This window comes from Tetrao urogallus (genome assembly GCF_951394365.1).
Source record: "Tetrao urogallus genome assembly, chromosome: 1".
Lineage (NCBI taxonomy): Eukaryota > Metazoa > Chordata > Aves > Galliformes > Phasianidae > Tetrao > Tetrao urogallus.
The window spans coordinates 145,312,726-145,330,905 of NC_136813.1; the positions used below are offsets into that span (position 1 = coordinate 145,312,726).

Here is an 18,180-nt window from a genome sequence, read left to right on the forward strand (position 1 = left end):
CTTAGCACGGGGGGAAGCGGCGGCCCAGGGTGCTGCCGGGAGCTGTAGTCTGCGGCGCTGCTAATGGCGGCGGCTGCGGCGCCGTCAGCGCGCCGAGCCCCTCCTTCTCGCTATAGCGCCCTCATCTCTGTTCAGGTGCAACCTGGAGCCTCGGCACGTACCCGCTCATCACCCAGAGCCACGGCTTGGTCACCTAACGCCGCCAGTGCAGATGGGGGGCAGCGTGGAATGCACTCCGCTGGCTGAATTCCCTTTTTTTTTTTTGGCAAGCACGAAGGAACGGGGACATAGCTCGGCGGTGCCAAAGAAAATCCATCACTTGCGTGAGAGAAGTTGAGCGCCTTTCCATAGGGCACCCATCGAGGACCAGTGAGCCCTCAGCACTGTACAGTCACTGCACAGCTCACGAGGAGGAGCTTTCCAAAGGCTGTATCAAGGTAAAGCCAAGTTGATGCCTCCAAAGCTAACTGTTAAACATTTTTGTCTGGCACAGCTATAGATCCAAGATTGAAACTCCACTGTAAGTTTCATTAGTCCTCCTTATCTAGGAAAAACAGCCTTCCTGTGATGGAGTGTTTCTCTGGAAAGATCTGAGACTGTCCTAAATTAAAACAAGGACAGACACCTGGAAGATCCTTGAGATGAGGCACAAGTCCAAAACAGTGACCGCTGAGAAAATGAAGCGTCCTTGTGACCAAAGGTGGCTAAAGCAAGGAGGACACCCCCCAAACAACCAAAGACCACTGAAGACCCCTGCAAGTGCAGAAGATTAAAATATGTTATGTAACTTTCTACTTACATAATCCTGTGAACATAGAATAGGTAGGCGTGACCTAGGTAGGAGCGTAGTGAAACTTTCTGGACTATAAAAAGCCAGTGTAGATGGTGTGTATGCTCGGTTTGTGGAGATTTCCCACCCTGCACAGAATAAATAACATCTCTCTAAACACTTGTCTTTTTGAATGCGTCTCAGGAGGTTTAAAATCAACAACAAACCCACTGGCTCAGATTTTCTGATGGTAAGAAAACAGATGTCACCGGGCTCAGGGGGCTGCATGTACTGGATGAAAACAGAAATGTAGGAGGAAGGTAGCTGCTATCCTAATCCAAATAGAAGGAGGCATACAACCCAAGACAAGAGGTCCCTTGTACCTGCAGACTATGCAGTCTTAATTAAAGTCAGACACCCACTCTAATCTCCAGAGGAAAGCTGCTGACCCCCACCTGGGCTGGGAGGCATTGACTCCAACTTCAACTTGCTTCATAAGGTGGCAGGCAATTTACAGGTACCTTGAACTGAGAGAGAACAGTACTGTGTGCATGCTGGAAGAAGTGAGTGCCAAGCATCACAGAAAGCCTACCAAAAGATGGTAAAAGAAACAGCAACCAACAGTACTACATGAAAAGACTTGCAGAAGGAATGCAAGAATATTGTGCTAAGCAAACAACCAGTGATGCACCAGCAGATGAGGAAAAGCCAAGTTTTCCTTAGCACTGTCTACAATTGTGGAAAACAGTTCTAGTTCAACTTTTCTTTTTTTTTTTTTTTTCCCCTTCTCCATGTGGTAATGGGGCACAGATATGGGAAATAACTGAGCCAGGCACAAAAGATTAAAAGGAGGCACTTGGGCAAAAGTAGTATCTGTCTGGAGGGGTTATATTGCCCAACAGTTTGGTGACAGAGGTATTTCTATACTTCAGTTCCTCTAGAAATCCTTGGTGAAGGACTGTGAAAATATAGTATTATTTTATATAGAAGAATAACACCTAGAGTCCCTGCATTATGATGTGCTCTGACAGGAAGCTTATTACACACAGACATTATTTTTAGCAGTTCTGAAATGAAGACCTCAAAAGCAGTATAAAGCAGCCAAATTTGCTTAATCCTAGCAAGGCAAATAAAAGAAGAAATACTAAAAAGACATAAAATTCTCTCACTAGAAGAGAACAGTAAGAATAACTATTCTTAAAGACTCTTGTCAATCGGGAAACATAAAAGACAACCTTTACAGAAGAAGCTGTATTTATGATGGGAATGGAAGAGAGCACGCTCCAAAAGATCTTGAATCAAGACGTATGAGGTGAAAGGCTAGTGAAAGTAAGAAATAATACAGACAGCTGACTTGAACAGATATCCAAGCTAATGAATGTTACCAGAGGAAATGGTAAATGCAAGAGCTACACCAGGCAAACTTGTCAGTCGCTTTAGAAGATACTTGAAAAGCAAAGGAAAATAGAGAAACACCATCACAAATTACCCACCACCTACCTGTCCTGTTAGCATTGTGTTAGTACAACGTCAGTATTTCACACACAAGCTTACAATCTCTTAGCAGCCTAGAAATAATAAAAATTATTTATATATGTATGTGTGTATTATACATATAAAACCATGGTGTATCAGGGCAAATATGCACAGATGTTAGGTCAGAAGGTGGTAGGTGAGCTCAGCAGAACGTGAACAAGAATAGCATGATAATTCCAGGACAGCAAGAAGAAATTTGACAGCTGCAAGGCGAACTGTTTGAACAACCCTAGAACTAACTGCAGGTTACTCTTTCAGTTCCTTCCGAATCAAGCCACTCTATGAAGAGCTAGAGGGCTTGGGTAACTGTAGAGTTAACTGACTGTAGGAACAGGAGAGCAACGCACACCAGAACCCTGCTATAGGATAAACCATAGAGAGGTGTTTAGACAATCTTTGACTTGAAGAATTAAAAGAAAATATTTACTGCACAGATCAGAGCACAAGATCTTCCAAGGAAGTATGTTAATATCATCATAATTTATCACGGGTAACTCAAATAATGCATGACTGAACAGTGAGTTATGAAGTGCAGTTTCTTGCTGTTTGGCTTTTGTAATGGACACATGTTAATTAATGAAAAATACGTTTCAGTCTCTCAATTCTTTCAGAAGAGACAAGATATGCAATTACAGTGGAAGTCTTCACATTTTCACAGCCTTAATTTTTTATTATCTGGCTGATAATGAAAGCACCCTACTTTATCTGGAATGGGTACTCCGACTTCAGAGCTGCAATATTTTTTTAAATTGCTTTCTGAAAATCACTAGTCTGTCAATAACAAATTGACATTCCTTTCATGTGACAAAGAAATTAGAACTAAGTGGGGGGGACAAATCGTACCTATCAACTACAATCAGCTAATCCAGATCACCAAAATCAGTAAATGTCAACTTTCTTATTCATATACTCTTGCTCTTCCTTCACACTACCAGCTGCCTATGGTATTACTGAAGCAGGAGCAAGATCAGAGATTTGAAATTTTTTAAAAAGCATGCTCGATTCAATATTGAACTCTTACCTACTGATTTTCAGTTGCTTTACATCATCTAAAAAGGCTTAGAATCCAATCTCTGTATAACAAATGTTTATTCAGAAACAGATAATACATAATCTTCTCCAGCCCTAACATTTCTCCCCCCTCCCCCCAATTTTTATTAAAACACAATTGTTTGGTGGGTGATCTAAGAAAGGGAACAACACCTGTCTTAAGACCCCTCCCTTACAAACATCTGCTGGTCACATGAAGCACCCCACCAATACTAGTGTTTTACTGGATTTCCAAACCAAAGAGAATAATCTGAAAAAACAAGTCCTGTCAAGTCCCCAGTTATTTTCATGGCTAAGAGGGACAGTGTGAGATAAGGAATGGTTTGTACCAGCTAGATAGAGCAAAGAGTTACCAGAGAATAAGAAGGCAAAAGAAACACAGAGTTGACCAAGAATTGGGACCTGGACCTACGATTACAGACAGTTCACTGAAGTTCAGCAGACCTGAAAAGAGTGGGTTAGGTCTGTCTTCTAGCTCCAAGACTCAAATTCAAATCCCAACCAGACTGTAGCAGTGGCATCTTTTCCTCTCTTATAATATAATTTGAACTAACACAAATGGAGCTACGGGGGCTTCAAACATCCATGACAAAAATGCTGTACTGACAAAGTACTGAAGTGCCACCTAGTGGCCTGTAGCGCATCACGGATGTTCATGGGCCAAAGTTGTGTCCTTGTTGCTCACACAGCACATGCGTAGCACTCCTCTCCAGTGTCTCCTCTTACAGAGCACTACCTGCTCTCCAAAATCTCTCCCTGCAGCAAGGAAGCACAGCACTCATCCTCCAAACCCACCTAAGCAAGCTGCATGCCTGCACAGCAGCCAAACATTGCCCAAATATATATCTCCCAAAAAGGTGATTTTTCTTAAGCAAGTGAAGACTGCTTACATGCTAGTGCTGGAAAAAGGCCCCAGCTCCTTCCTTTTCATAAAAGGAGACTGGTTAAGTCAGAAGGTAAGAAAGAAAAAAAAAAACATCCCCGCATTAGCAGGAAGATGCAATGCAATATACTGGGAACAATCACCAGGATGTCCTCTAGCTCCAAACACAATCCTGGTTGTTTTTCAGACCAGAAAGGACAGAGCAACTCCACTCACCCTGAAGGGCTAATAAATTGATTATACAGAAGTCAGAGCCTTTTTTCCCCCCACCTTCAGTATTACCAGAGTTGAAGGATCCCTCCCATAGCACAACAGTGCAAAATGGGTGCTGCACTTGCGCTTATGTCCATTCTGCCCAAAGCTTCCACGGGCTGCTATACGCAGTGGGAAACTCAGTTTTTCTCAACATCACAGCTGCCGAGCAGAAAAATATTCAGCAGTCAGAATTAAACCGTACGCAATTAAATGCATTTAAGTCCAAGATGCAAGATGGCACAATTCCTATATGCAACCACACCTGATTTGGTACTTGGTGCAGAAATTTCAGAAACTATGCACTGTTCTTGCACGATGAAAATCAAGAGAATGCATCTTTTAGTTAAAGGTAGGTCAGAAGAGAAGAGATTGCCAACCCTTCCTTCAAAGTCTATGTGCACTTTTAATGGCCACTAGGGGCTTTGGAGTAAAGGAGGGAGTTACATGGTATATGCTTAGTAATATTATTACTGGCAGAAGGGGGAGGTTATTCTCTTGGAAAAAAAATTGTGGAAGAAAACTCCAACTATGAAAACAGAAAGTACACACACAAAAGGAAACACTACTGTACAGTAAGGTAGCAATCATAGAAAACAAAAAGATCTTCAAGGCAGACAAATGCAAAAAATCTGCACTCCTGCAGTTTTCTCATTCCCCAACTTAAACGAGTTTTCCAGTCCACTGCTCACTGCCCCTTCTCAGAGTTTGATTTTGAATTCTGTGGGCTGCACAGATGCAGAGACCCCTGAGGATTTGAAGAGTGCCTTCAAGATGGTATCAGGGTCCACCTCAGCTGGGGGATTTGATGCAGCACTTGCACTTGACCGGCGGGGTTCCCCTTCCTTTTTCACAGAAGGGGTATCGCTCAATCGGCTGGAGGATTAAACAAACATACAGACAGCATTTAACCTCTCATTATAAAATCGAATTTAACACAATGCCTGTGTTTGCTGTTCTCAGTGTTCACCCTTCACATTATAAGACATTGATGTTTTAAACATACTTTCGGACACAAGAACTTCCTGATCTCAGACTCATTTTGAACCCCAGTGCTGAGAACATTATGTAGTGAAACAATATTGTGCTCAACTCAACCAAGAGCCACAGATTAAGACAATATTCTGAGGACATTTGGCGACAGTTTTTCTATCATCCCCTCAGATTCTCCTCAAACAGAACCTGCAAATACATTTGGTTCTTTCCCGTATCCAAAGGACACTTACAGCAATATAGGCTGGTCTGAGGTGATGACATTTCCATTCATGTGAAGGTTACATTTCATTGGCTGACCTAGACAAAAACAGAGTCCTCATCTTAAGATCCCAGTTTTGGAAAACACCAGATACAACAGGCAGTAGTGCAAGCAACAGATTCCACACATGGACGAAACACAAGAAGGAATAGCTGATATCTTTTCTTACAAAATCACAGTGGCAAAAGAGCCACTGAAACACTCAGTGCCGTATGAAGAATTGCACCAATTAACAAAATACATATTGGTGAAAAGCCCTTACACATGCACAGCAATCTACCATTTTCAGCTGTCTGTTCTTCATTTGATATTCATAACTTGCCACTCATCCAGAGAAAGCAGCAGCACCCATTTCCAGCTAGAAATTAACAGCTAATTTCAGTCTATAACAAAATGCAGATACATCCAGACTAAGAAGTGCATTGTTCAAGGTTTACAGAGAAGCTGACAGCAATTGTTTTATAAGCCTCATTCAAAATGTCCCTGACTACAGCTCGAGACTTCTGCAGATACTAGTTTTGCTTGTACTTTGCAAGCAGCTACTCTCTAAGCATTAATTCCTAAAGAAATCTAGCTCTTGGCACTGGGTTAGAAATAACAGAAATTTGATCTGGAGGTCAAAACAACGGTATCACTGGAAGTCTGCTTCTATCTCTGAGCATTCTCTTTTTGGGAAAAGATTTTCTCTAAACGTTACATAAATGAATTATGCACATATCCAACATGCATTACGTTGTCCAGCTATTGAATCAATTTCCCTGCATTTCCTCTCTTGGCAGCACAGGAGCACTGAAACGCTTTTTAAACTCTCTCCTGAAGTAGAAAACGTTTTTTTGTTGATTTATCCACCTTCAATGTAACCCTGCTCAAACTTACCATCTAAGCATCTGTTGTTGTATTTCTTATATGCTGTGATTGCATCTTCTTTCTTCACAAAGACTACCTCAGCCACTCCTGGGTGCACCAGCCGGGCTCGCTTCAGAGCACCGCACACACAGAACAACTCCTGAGGGCAGAGCGTTAGTGACTGTGGTCACAAAAGAAGTACACTGGAACAATGGGTGAGAAAGGCTCAGTCTCCCAACTACATTCCCACTCCTCCTCAGTAAACACATGGCAGAATCTGACCACTGCAACTTGTCTTCATGTGGTTGCTATGGCTAAGTACTGAGCATTAGTAAGTAATACAGGCTGGACAAACCTCTATACTGGCACCAACACAAGCAAAAGCGTTTAAGGCTCTGTACTCGGGCACACGAACACCATTTCTCTCTGCTGAGAACAGAAGCACCCAGGTAATTTGTACCTGTGTATAAGTTCAAGGAAAACACTAAACATCACTTGGCATGAAGTTTAGGTGATATCAGGTACCTCAGTACACCCTAGAAATGGCCTTTTCTAACACCTTCTTGAGTCCAGATTTTTTTTTTTTTAAGTGGAAAACCCAGCCTACCCCACTCCCAAAACAGGAAACTCTCAGATTGTACAAGTAAAGCAAAGTCATATAATATCTTTCCTCACTGCATTCACCATAAAGGGATTTAACGCAGTAAGCAATACTCACAACAATGTCTTCCTCAGTGACTCGAGGATGCAGATTGTTTACAGTCATCTTTGTGCCTTCCAAAGGACTGAAGGCCAGCTGCCAACACAATAAACACAAGTCAGAAATCCAGCAATCAGACATCACAGCAGATAAAAATCACTACAGGGATACCTATGAAAGTTGGTATACTTACATAAAGGAGAAAACTATAGCTAGTAATGGGAAATATCGATGCTTGGAAAAGCCCAGACCATCTAGAATGAAAGAAAGCTACTTTTTCATGCTAACTTGTTTCTGAAGTAACTTTTCTATCCCATTTCCAAGAGTAACACTAAGTTAATCTACCTATAGACACAAGTTATGCCAGACTCCCCTTCATTTTAAGAACATATCTAAGCTACACTCTGAACCAGCCAGCAAACCTCAGGTATGGCTCCAGCCTCTAGAGAGCTTGCTGAACCTAACCTGTCTGAGAACACCGGTACGCGGCACCAGGAAGTATAGCAAAGCAATTCCAGGCAGGCTGTCTACAAAGTACCTGAGAGGTTCTTGCACAGAAAGCAAGAAGCTACGTCTGGAAGAATCTTGTTCTTCTCTTTGCTAACAGCAGAAGGTAGAAGACTATGTTACTATACTACCAATAGTATTACAGCAAAATTCCTAGGGACATGGAATTCACCAAACGCTGTCCAAATAACAACTGCCATCTTCCTGTAGCATCTTCCCTGTTTCCTCTCATGCCATGTGCTCCTATGCTAGAATGAAGTATGACACACTGAGAATTCCCAGTCTCTCAAGCACCAGAGAGGATGATGTTCAGACAAGTTTTAAATTCTTGGTGGACAGGTTGTAGCCCCACAGGTAGAAGTGGGAGCCTGGCAGAAGCAAACTATTCAAAAAACCAACAAACAGCAAACTTCAGAGGTTTCAGAGACTTATGTTAACAAGCACATCTCACTTCCCTGAGCTCACCTCAACAGGTGCTGGCTCTTTTGGAGGCTCCTCCTTTGTCACCAAAGTTCGGGACATGTTTGTCAAGGCCTTTGTCCTCATTGGGGAAGGAGGTGCAGGAGGAGCTGTGTATGTATCATTCTGGACCACTTTAGTCAAGGGAACAGTCTTGGACAGAGAGAACTTACTGCCACTCAGCCCAGCCTATGGGAGAAGAGAACAAAATAACCATGAGAGCTGTAGGCTACAAAAGTAGGCCCTCTTTTTCTAGCACCAACAACAGGATAGCATTGAAAACAACATGTCCTCCACAGTTTCAAAACTACTGCACACTGTTGAAGACTTCAGTCGATTGTTGTCTCAAAGCTGAGAAGTTTTTTTTATCATGTTTACTTCAAAAGAGCACTTCCCTTGCAAAAGAACACCATGCTTAAATCTCACATCCTCTTTAAATGAACATTACCAGTGCAGTTCAAATTTGGAAAAACTTTTTTTCAAATGTGTCCAATGATTCTCAAGTATTTAACAAAACATACACAAAGGCCATTCATTTACACACATAAAAAATTGAGCTACCCTAGTACAAACAGCAGTAATTCTTCAGAAACATCAAGCTGCCAACTCTGATTTTGCATAGCAAGTGATTTCCTGCTCTGATGACCAGTCTATAAAAGCAGTAGAAAGCCGCCCTTGCACTTTCCCAACAAGAAAATCAAAGGTTAACATGCAGGTGCCTACCAGAAAGGGAGAGAGCACACATTCTGGCTGCAAAAGGCCTATAAAATCAGTTAGCCTAAAAGGGAATCTGTTCCCAAAATAGCACTGGAAGCATTGGCACAAAGAGAAGGGCGGGGTGAGGAATAAACACCTCAGAGTAAAGCACTGTTGACATACTTCAAAAGAGTATAAACCCTGTAAAACTGCAGCCTATGCATCCACTCAATATGAGTATGGTGTGGTGGGGACTGTTCAGATCATCCCTTACCACATTGTGAAGGAAACTGTTTGTGGTGGTGATCTTCATCTGTTTGCTAGGAAGGGCGGAGACACTTTCATCATCATCTTCCATGTCATACAGACCCTGAAAAGAAGCAAGGTAACAGTTCACAAACAGGCAGATTTAATTTAGACATCATTTCCCAAATAAGCAATTCTCTCCTGCCTTCATCACTTTCAAAAGACATGTGGTAACATGAGGAAATGAACACAGAATGGTTTTCAGTTAGAAAGGATCTTAAAGACCATCTAGCTAGTTTCAACCCTGCCATGGGTGAGAACACCTCCCACTATGTCAGGTTGATCAAAACCCCACCCAACTTGGCCTTGCACACATCCAAGGATGAGGCACCAACAAATTCTCTGGGCAGTTTGTTGCAGTGCCACCACTCTCATCATGCTCCCACCACACAGAATTGCTTCCTTGTATCCATCCTGTATTTACCTTAGAACTGTTACACCTTGTCCTAACACTAAACTCCCCAAAAGAGTCCCTCCCTATTTTTCCTGTAGGACACCCTTAAATTCTGAAAGGCTGTAACAAGGTCTCCCTAGAGCCTTCTGTTCCCAGGCAGAACCACCTCAACTTCCCCAGCGTGTCATCATAGGAGAGGTGCTCCAGTCCTCCGACCATCCTTATGACCCCTCTAGACCAGCTCCAGCAGGTCCATGTCCTTCTCACACAGCAGGTCTCACAGCTGAACGCAGTGCTCCAAGTGGGATATCACATGAAAGGAGTAGAGTAGGTCAGTTACCTCCCTTGACCTGCTGCTCACATTTCTTTTAATGCAGCCTAGGATACAGTTTGCTGTCTGGGCTACAAGCACACACTGGTGGCCAATTCAGAGCTTCTCGTTCATCAGTACCCCAAGACCTTCTCCACTGGGCTGCTCTCTATCAACACCCAACTTGTATGCACATTTAGGATTGCAAACAATGTTTACATGCTCAGAAATCCACAAGTTCTTTGGACTTCACTTCTGTCCTCAGAACTACAGGACAGAGCCGGAAGCATACAAGTCCATTCCATGAGGTCAGTTTAAGTACTATCAAACTTCCTTCCTAGAAATGCTGTTTCCCCAGGTGTACTGAAGCCACATAGAGAGTTCTCTAATCCCTAGACCTCTTCAGCACTCATGAAACCACACTGCTAGAATAAAGCCTTAACATCTTACATTTTAACTCCTTGCTAGCTCTGGAGTTGAAGCTTGTAAGTATGATTTCTTTAATTTTGTTTAAGCAGGTGCTTGCTGAATCTGCCTGAACTAAACATTCCTTTTGAACAGTGTGCTCTCCTCAGCACAGCACACGCCTGTCTGGCACTAGAAACACTGTAGTATGAGGTTTACTGAATGAGTAATTCACTTCACACTTCTACTTAATGCCCACAGCTCTGCTTAAAATACTGAGTCTAACACCTACATAAATATTTTTTTGTATGCTCTGAACAATAATGTTGCTAAGAAAATCTAAGAAAAAAGTCTAGACATACCTGGCACTGCCCAGAACACTGAAAGTTACAGCTTAAAAGTTTTTCACTAATTCAGCAGAACAGTGAAGAACAAATGGATGGATTAGCAATGATAACTTGAAAAATAAGTGGGTTTCATGGTTAGCAAGATTCTGGTTTACAAACAGAAAAGTAGTTACAACCACAGAAGTGCTATGAAGAAAAACAAACAAGCAAAAATGATACAACATAGGAGAGTTCTGCAGAAAACTAGGAAAAATGCTAGCCATCTGGACAATATACTTGAATTATACTTGATTTACTGTAACAAGGTGTTACAGTAAAAAAAAAACCCGAAAATCACAAAACCATGACACAAGGTCCAATTAGTAAAGGCAGTAAGTGACAGCATCTGGGAACAGTCACAGCAACAGGTCAACGCAGAGATAAACAGATAAAGTCACCATAATTGAGGGAAAAAATAAGCAATGACAAGATACTGTCAGTGTCAGCTTGTCAATATATCACAGTTTATGAATGCACATACACCAGGCATGCAACATAAATATAATCCCTGTGAAAGAACCCAAGGTGGGGTAAGGCAGCTGAATGCTTGGGGGCCGTGGCAAAGTCCTTCAAAACTGATCTCAAGAGAAACAGCACAAATTCTAGGGTTTTCCTCACACAAAATCTGCTTGATATAGCAGCACAGAGAGCTGATAAAAAAAACAGTTAAGATCACCATCAGGTTTTCAGCCTATAACCGTCAAGCTGTCAGAGAACATCCAAACTCTCTTTTCTTTCCTACCTTATCTGCCAATGTTTATGGATACCTTCCTGCTTTCTCTATTCACCTCTACCCCCAAAAATAAAAGGTTAAAAACACAGAGAGAGCACACACCTGTTTATGTGTATGGTTGTTCACCACATTGATCCTCATTCCTGCTGGATGAGGGTGTCCAGGAACAACAGCAGCTTTCTGCTACAATCGGAGAGAAAGAACCAAAGTGTTAAACATTGCAGTCCACCAAATCCTCATTTCAGGGGACTGAAGCTGTAACTGATAACCTGATATCACATAAATGAGATTTACCTTCTCATTCTTCAAACATGTTTTAGCTGTTACGTAATACTGCGAAATGCCTGCTGTAATGTTAAATACGAGATGCCTGCACTTGAAGAAATAAAAATCCACAGCCACGCAGATGACTTTTCTTTCAAATTACTTGCATTTTAGTCTAAGTTAAATCAGAAGAGGATTTATTACCAGCTGTGACAGCACTGATCAATTTTTACTGCCGTAAATACAAAACCAGGAGGGTAAAATCAACAAGCAACATCTCTACCATGCTACATAAATGAAAAGATATCTATTTCCATTAAGTTCAGCAAGTTGGGATGCAACATGACTTGGCTGTTCAGACCCATTTCAGAGGAGAAGCACATACTGCCACTTCACACTAGAGCTGGAATAAGCTGTACTAGAATAAAATGATGCATGAGATCGTGTACCTGACCCTTTGGCTGTCTCATCTGCTGCCCTGTGAACACAAGGAAAGTGCAACAGAAGTAGTCAGGGAACACAGCTGTGCTCATCAGCAACCGAAAACAACCTGCAGTTACCTCAAAAATACCCTCAGTGTTTTTGAAAACGTTGGAAGTTACCAATTACAGAGCATAAAGTCCTACAAAAATGCTTTGTACAACCAGTGAAAATTTCAGATTGCATCTTGGATCAAGACACTTCAGCTTGATTCTGCTCCCACGTTTGGGAACGTAAGAAGCCCACTGCCAATTTGGAATTTCAATATAATTTTTTTTTTTTTTTTTTTTTTTTTGAAGATTTATAAGATAACTGCTTATGTGCATGGTTTTGTCTTTAGCCTCAATCATCACATCACTCTACAGCATTTTTATAACAATATGCAGATCAAACCACGTGATTTAAACAAAAAATAATTAAAAAAAAAAAAAAAGCAGCAGCTCAGTCAGGCCAGAACAAGTTGCTGCAGAAGCAAGTCTCCAGAAACCTTCTGAACACCTAGATACTTTCTAACAGTGTTCAACTCCCACTGGAAGTGGTCTGGACAGTACACGTATTAATTACCCTGCTAATTTGAGGCTATTGAGCAGACTGCTCTATTGGTCTGTGATTAGCCCTTTCTACTGCCACAAGTGTTCTCTCTCCTCCTTTGGCCAGCCTTTTGTTCCCACCTTAGCAGTAAAATCTGAAGAGGCAATGGGTAGTTTTCTGCAGAGCAGAAAAAAACTCATCTGGGCTTTCAAACTGATGAGGACAGAGATGTTCTGGTATGTGCAAGCACACTGCTCATCTTCAGGAGGAGGGAAAAGAAGAGGTGAACTAGGAACTAGAGATTCGTCCTTGCAACATGCTTGAAGAGGTGAGGAACACAGCCACTCCTCCTACAGCAACCCTGACATTCTGGAAACTTCTCTTCTGCCTCTGCTCTCTGTATGTAACACACATGGCTTAACAGATGTTAGCCTGAGAAATCAAGTAAGAATCAAGTTACTGTGCATACAGCACAGAACTTTCAGATCAGTCAAAGGAAACCAGCAGCTCACAGTGACCAAATGGTTATACTGCAGCTGGAATAAAACCCAAACCTCAGCAGGACTGCATCACACATCCAAGGAATTCCCTGGAAGCCAGGATTTTCCTGATAAGTGGGTGAGTAGAAACAGAAACCATAGAAAGGCACACACAATTTTCAAGCTGCTTCAAGATACAAGCACAGTTGTATATTCTAAAGTCTCACCACTAAGATGAATTAGCTGTCTAGACAGGGCAATCTACCACATCGGACTCTCACAAAACAGTACTGTGACAAAAAAATGCAAAGTTCTTCGGATTTTACATGGGGGGACAGAAATAACAGTCTAAAATAACTACTTTAGTGCTGAAAAGAGCATTCCTTTCCATTTCATTGGGCCAAAAATTTCAAATGAAAGCTTGGATTCTTCAAAAAACCCTAAGCAGCTACAAGGACACCAAAAAGATTCTGAATCCTGCTCTACAAACTGGGTTGAACCGTATCACCATCACTTCTGTTGTGAACAAGGGAACGCGCTCACACAAGTGTTATTATTTTCAGTGGACTGCTGTAGAATGACTGAGGAGCTCAAAGGCGGCTTGCATGACCTACTTGGATAGTCTTGGTGATTTTCACAGCTGGATTTACTGTCCCCATAGTTGGGCTGATAGCAGCTGGAGTGTTCCTTTTTAAGCTGATCTTCTCTCTGGCATCCACCACTTTGGTCACCTTTTCAGCAGCAACACTTTGCTGCTTACGGGAATTCAGCATCTCTCGAGCATCCTGCACCTTCCCTTTTATTTTGAACCGAGCGTCCCTTTGAATCAGTTTTTCACGAGCATCTTTAACTCCCAGTTTGTGTCGGGCATCAGTGAGGCCGATCTTCTGCCGAGCATCAAATGTCCGCTGGAAGTTGACAGCTGGTGACGATCTACTTAAAATATTCTGCTGGATCCCAATGCGAGATCTAATACCTCCAAATACTGGCCTTGTGTTAAGCCTGAAAACGAACAAACAAAAAAAGGTTTCAGACATGGTAAGACGTGCTACAGTATCCACAGAAGTATTTGTGCTACTGCTAACAGAAGCTCATTATTACTGCACACAGCTCCAACCAGGTCTGATGCCCAAACACAGCAGTGCGGCTCCTAAGCTGTTTCATGCCAGATTTTGCTCCGCATGTAAATAGCTGAGGAACTGTTTTCCAAAATCTTTAAGCTCACGTTCACAAACTTAAGAGCCTGACTATAGACAAGCTAAACACACACCAGATTTAAATAAAGTTCATCAAAAACTTAAGTACTTTTGGGGAACCCTATGAAGACAAGAAGGAACAGAAAGAGATTTTCTATTATTAGGAGTGAGCAGCTCTGCTAAACATCTCTTCTAATACAACAATATGTCTTAATACGAAGAAAACATGGGACTATATTTGATTTCAAGATTTCTGGGCAGCAAACTCAGATTTCTGGGATGGTAGACGGCTCGGATTTTTAAAATGCACAAGCAGAAGCACCAACCTCAGTTCAAGGCAGTCCCAAAATTGCTTCTCTCCTAGCAAGAAGGCACACCAGCCAAACCACCTTTCAATATTGCTGCCTCTCCCTTCATCTACTGACAGAACTGCTGTCTGTACTTTTTAAGTACACCATTTTCATCACAAAACCGAACACAGACTACAACAGTCCACAGGACAAACAACATTTGTACACAAGTATTACTAAGCAGCAGCCCATTACGTACTGAAGCAGGAACTAGCTTCCTGTTACAGGTCTGCTTTACTTTTCCCAAACTCCTCCTCGGAGGAAGGAGATTATCTAATTATTAAGGCAGGTCCTCCTTTAAATACCTTGTTAAGTTTTAGGATTGTTTCTTTTCTTAAAGTTTCTTTCTTGTAAGCAGATGACAAAGTTACAAGGAATTGAAAAATATTCTTGATGTCAGCTTATCTAAAAATTCAAAACAAGATACGGTGCCATGGTGCTTATCTGCTTTCTGAAACACATCACACAGTACTTTAGCCTAAAATCAGTTATCTAGAATTTATTTAATATCTAAAAGATTAATGCTATATATTCAAATGATGATACAATTTTTCATATGGAATCACAGAATGGCCAGGGTTGGAAGGGACCTCAAGGATGATGAATCTCCAACCCCCCCACCACATGCAGGGCCACCAACCTCCCCATTTCATACTAGACCAGGCTGCCAGGGCCCCATCCAACCTGGCCTTGAACACCTCCAGGGACAGGGCATCCACAGCCTCTCTGGGCAGCCTGTTCCAGCACCTCACCACTCACATAGTGAAGAGCTTCGCCCTGACATCCAACCTAAATCTTCCCTCCCTCAACTTAAAACCATTTCCCCTTGTCCTGCTGTTATAGAATCACAGTTATTTACTCTTTCAAAGAATTGACCCCCCTCCTGTTTATAGGCTCCCTTTAGGTACTGAATTGCAGTGTTTACTCAGCTAACTCTACAAGCTTAACGTTATTTACCATCTCATATTAACAGTGGAGAGATCTGTGGAAAAGATAGAAAAAACATGCACTGCCATGTCTCTACTCAAAGAGATGCTGCATCCAAAACTGGAAAGCCAGGCCTGAGGTGCCACAACATTACCTCGCTAAGAATCCTACAGCTGCTCTCTCACACAGCCAGAACTCACCAGATATACAAGACAGGAGTATTACTGTTTATTAAAATATTTCCAGAAGAATATGAAGAAATAAATACCCATAAAGCTAACAACCACTAAGCAATACTTCCCTTGCTATTTTAAAAAGCATTAATTCGACAAAGTTGAAAGTATTTAGAGTGCTGCACAAAGCTTGATGAATGGTTCTTTTTAATAAGCATAAAGGCCAAAGCAAAACCAGAAATCCATGTACCAGCATTTAAGCCAGAATTAGTTAGACTGTTAATGATATGTTCAGTTAGGAAACTCTGTACTGAAGATTATACCTTCTCTGAACGCTTTGTTTATCCTAATAAGCAATTCTTCTCTGTGGAGAATTGCTCACCCTGGAACAGCACAAACTGTTCTGGGATTTGTACCCATTTTGTGCCACTGCACCTGAAATACAACGGAATTTCAAACATCCCTTTCAAACACTACAAGGTCTGACTTAACTTATTGCATCATACAACATTTTACGGGCTGGCATATTTTACAGCTGAAGATTTTTGAGTTATCATTTTATGTAGACCACTAAAGAGCATGTAATACAATTTGACAAGTCTATTCTGTTTGCCTAACCTTCCAAAAGCAACTTGGCTGCCTCAGAAATCTTATGAATTAAGCTAACTATGTAAAACAAGTGAAATGCAAGGTACAAAAGTTCTTATAGCTCTGCTGAGGTATTTCTGTTCCACAGAAAAAAAGTGAAGAAATTTCCTTTGAGAAATGAAAGTGAAGGAGGATGTGAAAAAGAAGAAAGGCAGCGTTCTGCATATTAAGCAGTGTAAGACTGTTCCAAACATGGAGGATAACATGAATGAAAGCACAAAGCTAAGGCCTCGTTTACAACACGATTAGAGGCATTTTATACCATAAGCCTTTTGAAATATTACTGCAGACATGTAAACGCTGACCTGCTAAATAAATGGTTGCTCCTCAGCGATCATTAAATAAACAAAACAAAATCAGAACTAACACAGATGGGGAGAAAACTACAGTCCACAAGAGGATGGAAAGCTACCACGTGAGCAGGCAAGAACTGCAATTGCTGCTCTAAATGGTTTGGGCTACACGGAGGACATCTGTCATACAAAAGAGTGCAGAGCCATACAGAATCAGAGAATCACCAAGGTTGGAAAAGATCTTCAAGATCACCCAGTCCAACCCTCCACCTATCACCAATGGTACTCACTAAATCATGGCCCTCAACACAAAATCCAACTGTTCCTTGAACACCTCCAGGGTCGGTGACTCCACACCTCCCCGGGCAGCCCATTCCACTGCCTGACCACTCTTTCAGAAAAGCAGTATTTCCTAATGTCCAGCCTAAATCTCCCCACTCCCTCTGGTCCTATCACCAATTAGGCGAGAGAAGAGGCCGACCCCCAGCTCACTACAACCTCCCTTCAGGTAGTTATAGAGAGCAATAAGGTCTCCCCCGAGCCTCCTCTTCTCCACACTGAAGCCGTAGCGCTCCCTACATCTACACAAGCTCTGAAACAATGAGGCAGGGAATCCCGGCCAAGCCGCAGAGAGCCGAGGGGCAGACAACAACCTCGCCGGAGCCATCGCAACCCGACGCTTTCCCCGCGCTGATCCCAACAGACACAACGCGTGCGGCACCTCCCACACCGCCCCATCCACCGAGCCGCTGAGCGGGCCCAGACGGGGTGGGATCGGGCCCGGCCCGGTCCTGAGCGACGGCCACCGCCGCCCTGCACAGCGACGCCTAAGCCAATGGGAAGACGAAGCGCGGGGCAGGGCCGGGCCGCGCCGAGGCGGGCTATCGCCAGCGGCCTCCAGAGCGGGACGGCCCGAAAGGAAAAGAGATGGATCCCCTGCAGCCGCCGGGCCCGGGGCGCCGCCCCCCGGCCGCTCACCTCCCCTTCACCGTCACACCGCGCTTCCGTATGAGCTCGTCTAACGACAGGTCCGCCATCTTGTCGCGGGGCCCAGCGATGAGACGCAGCCAGCGAACCGCGGACGTGACATCACGGCGCTTCCGCCGCTCTGAAGGCGGGCGGTTCCCGTTCCCGCCCCCGCCCCCGCCCCACCCGAGCGCGTAGGGGGTGGGGGAGGGCGCGCGCGAGCCCAGCACTCCCACAACCCCGCGCGGCGCTTCGGCTCTTATTTGCATATCGGTACCGGCGCGTTCCGGCCCACGGCGACTCAGAACAGCGAGAGAAGCGGGTGGAAGGAAGAAGAGAGTGGGGGTACAGCTGGGGGATCTGAAGGAAGCAGGGAGGGCCGCTCG

General features: G+C 43.1%; 1 protein-coding gene across 2 annotated transcripts; it reads right to left on the reverse strand.

The window, feature by feature from the left end:
* Positions 1 to 5,191: 5,191 nt before the first annotated feature.
* Positions 5,192 to 17,889, reverse strand: POLDIP3 (DNA polymerase delta interacting protein 3; the record flags this gene model as incomplete). Of its 2 annotated transcripts, none has more annotated exons than XM_079549826.1 (9): positions 5,192 to 5,366; positions 5,717 to 5,783; positions 6,622 to 6,751; positions 7,310 to 7,387; positions 8,264 to 8,446; positions 9,228 to 9,323; positions 11,590 to 11,670; positions 13,856 to 14,243; positions 17,807 to 17,889. In XM_079549826.1, 9 exons carry the CDS (start codon positions 17,863 to 17,865, stop codon positions 5,192 to 5,194), a joined length of 1,257 nt encoding a protein of 418 aa, XP_079405952.1. The 2 variants fall into 2 exon arrangements, with proteins under 2 accessions (XP_079405952.1, XP_079405951.1); XM_079549825.1 differs by having other exon boundaries at positions 11,590 to 11,667; positions 17,807 to 17,865.
* Positions 17,890 to 18,180: the final 291 nt, after the last annotated feature.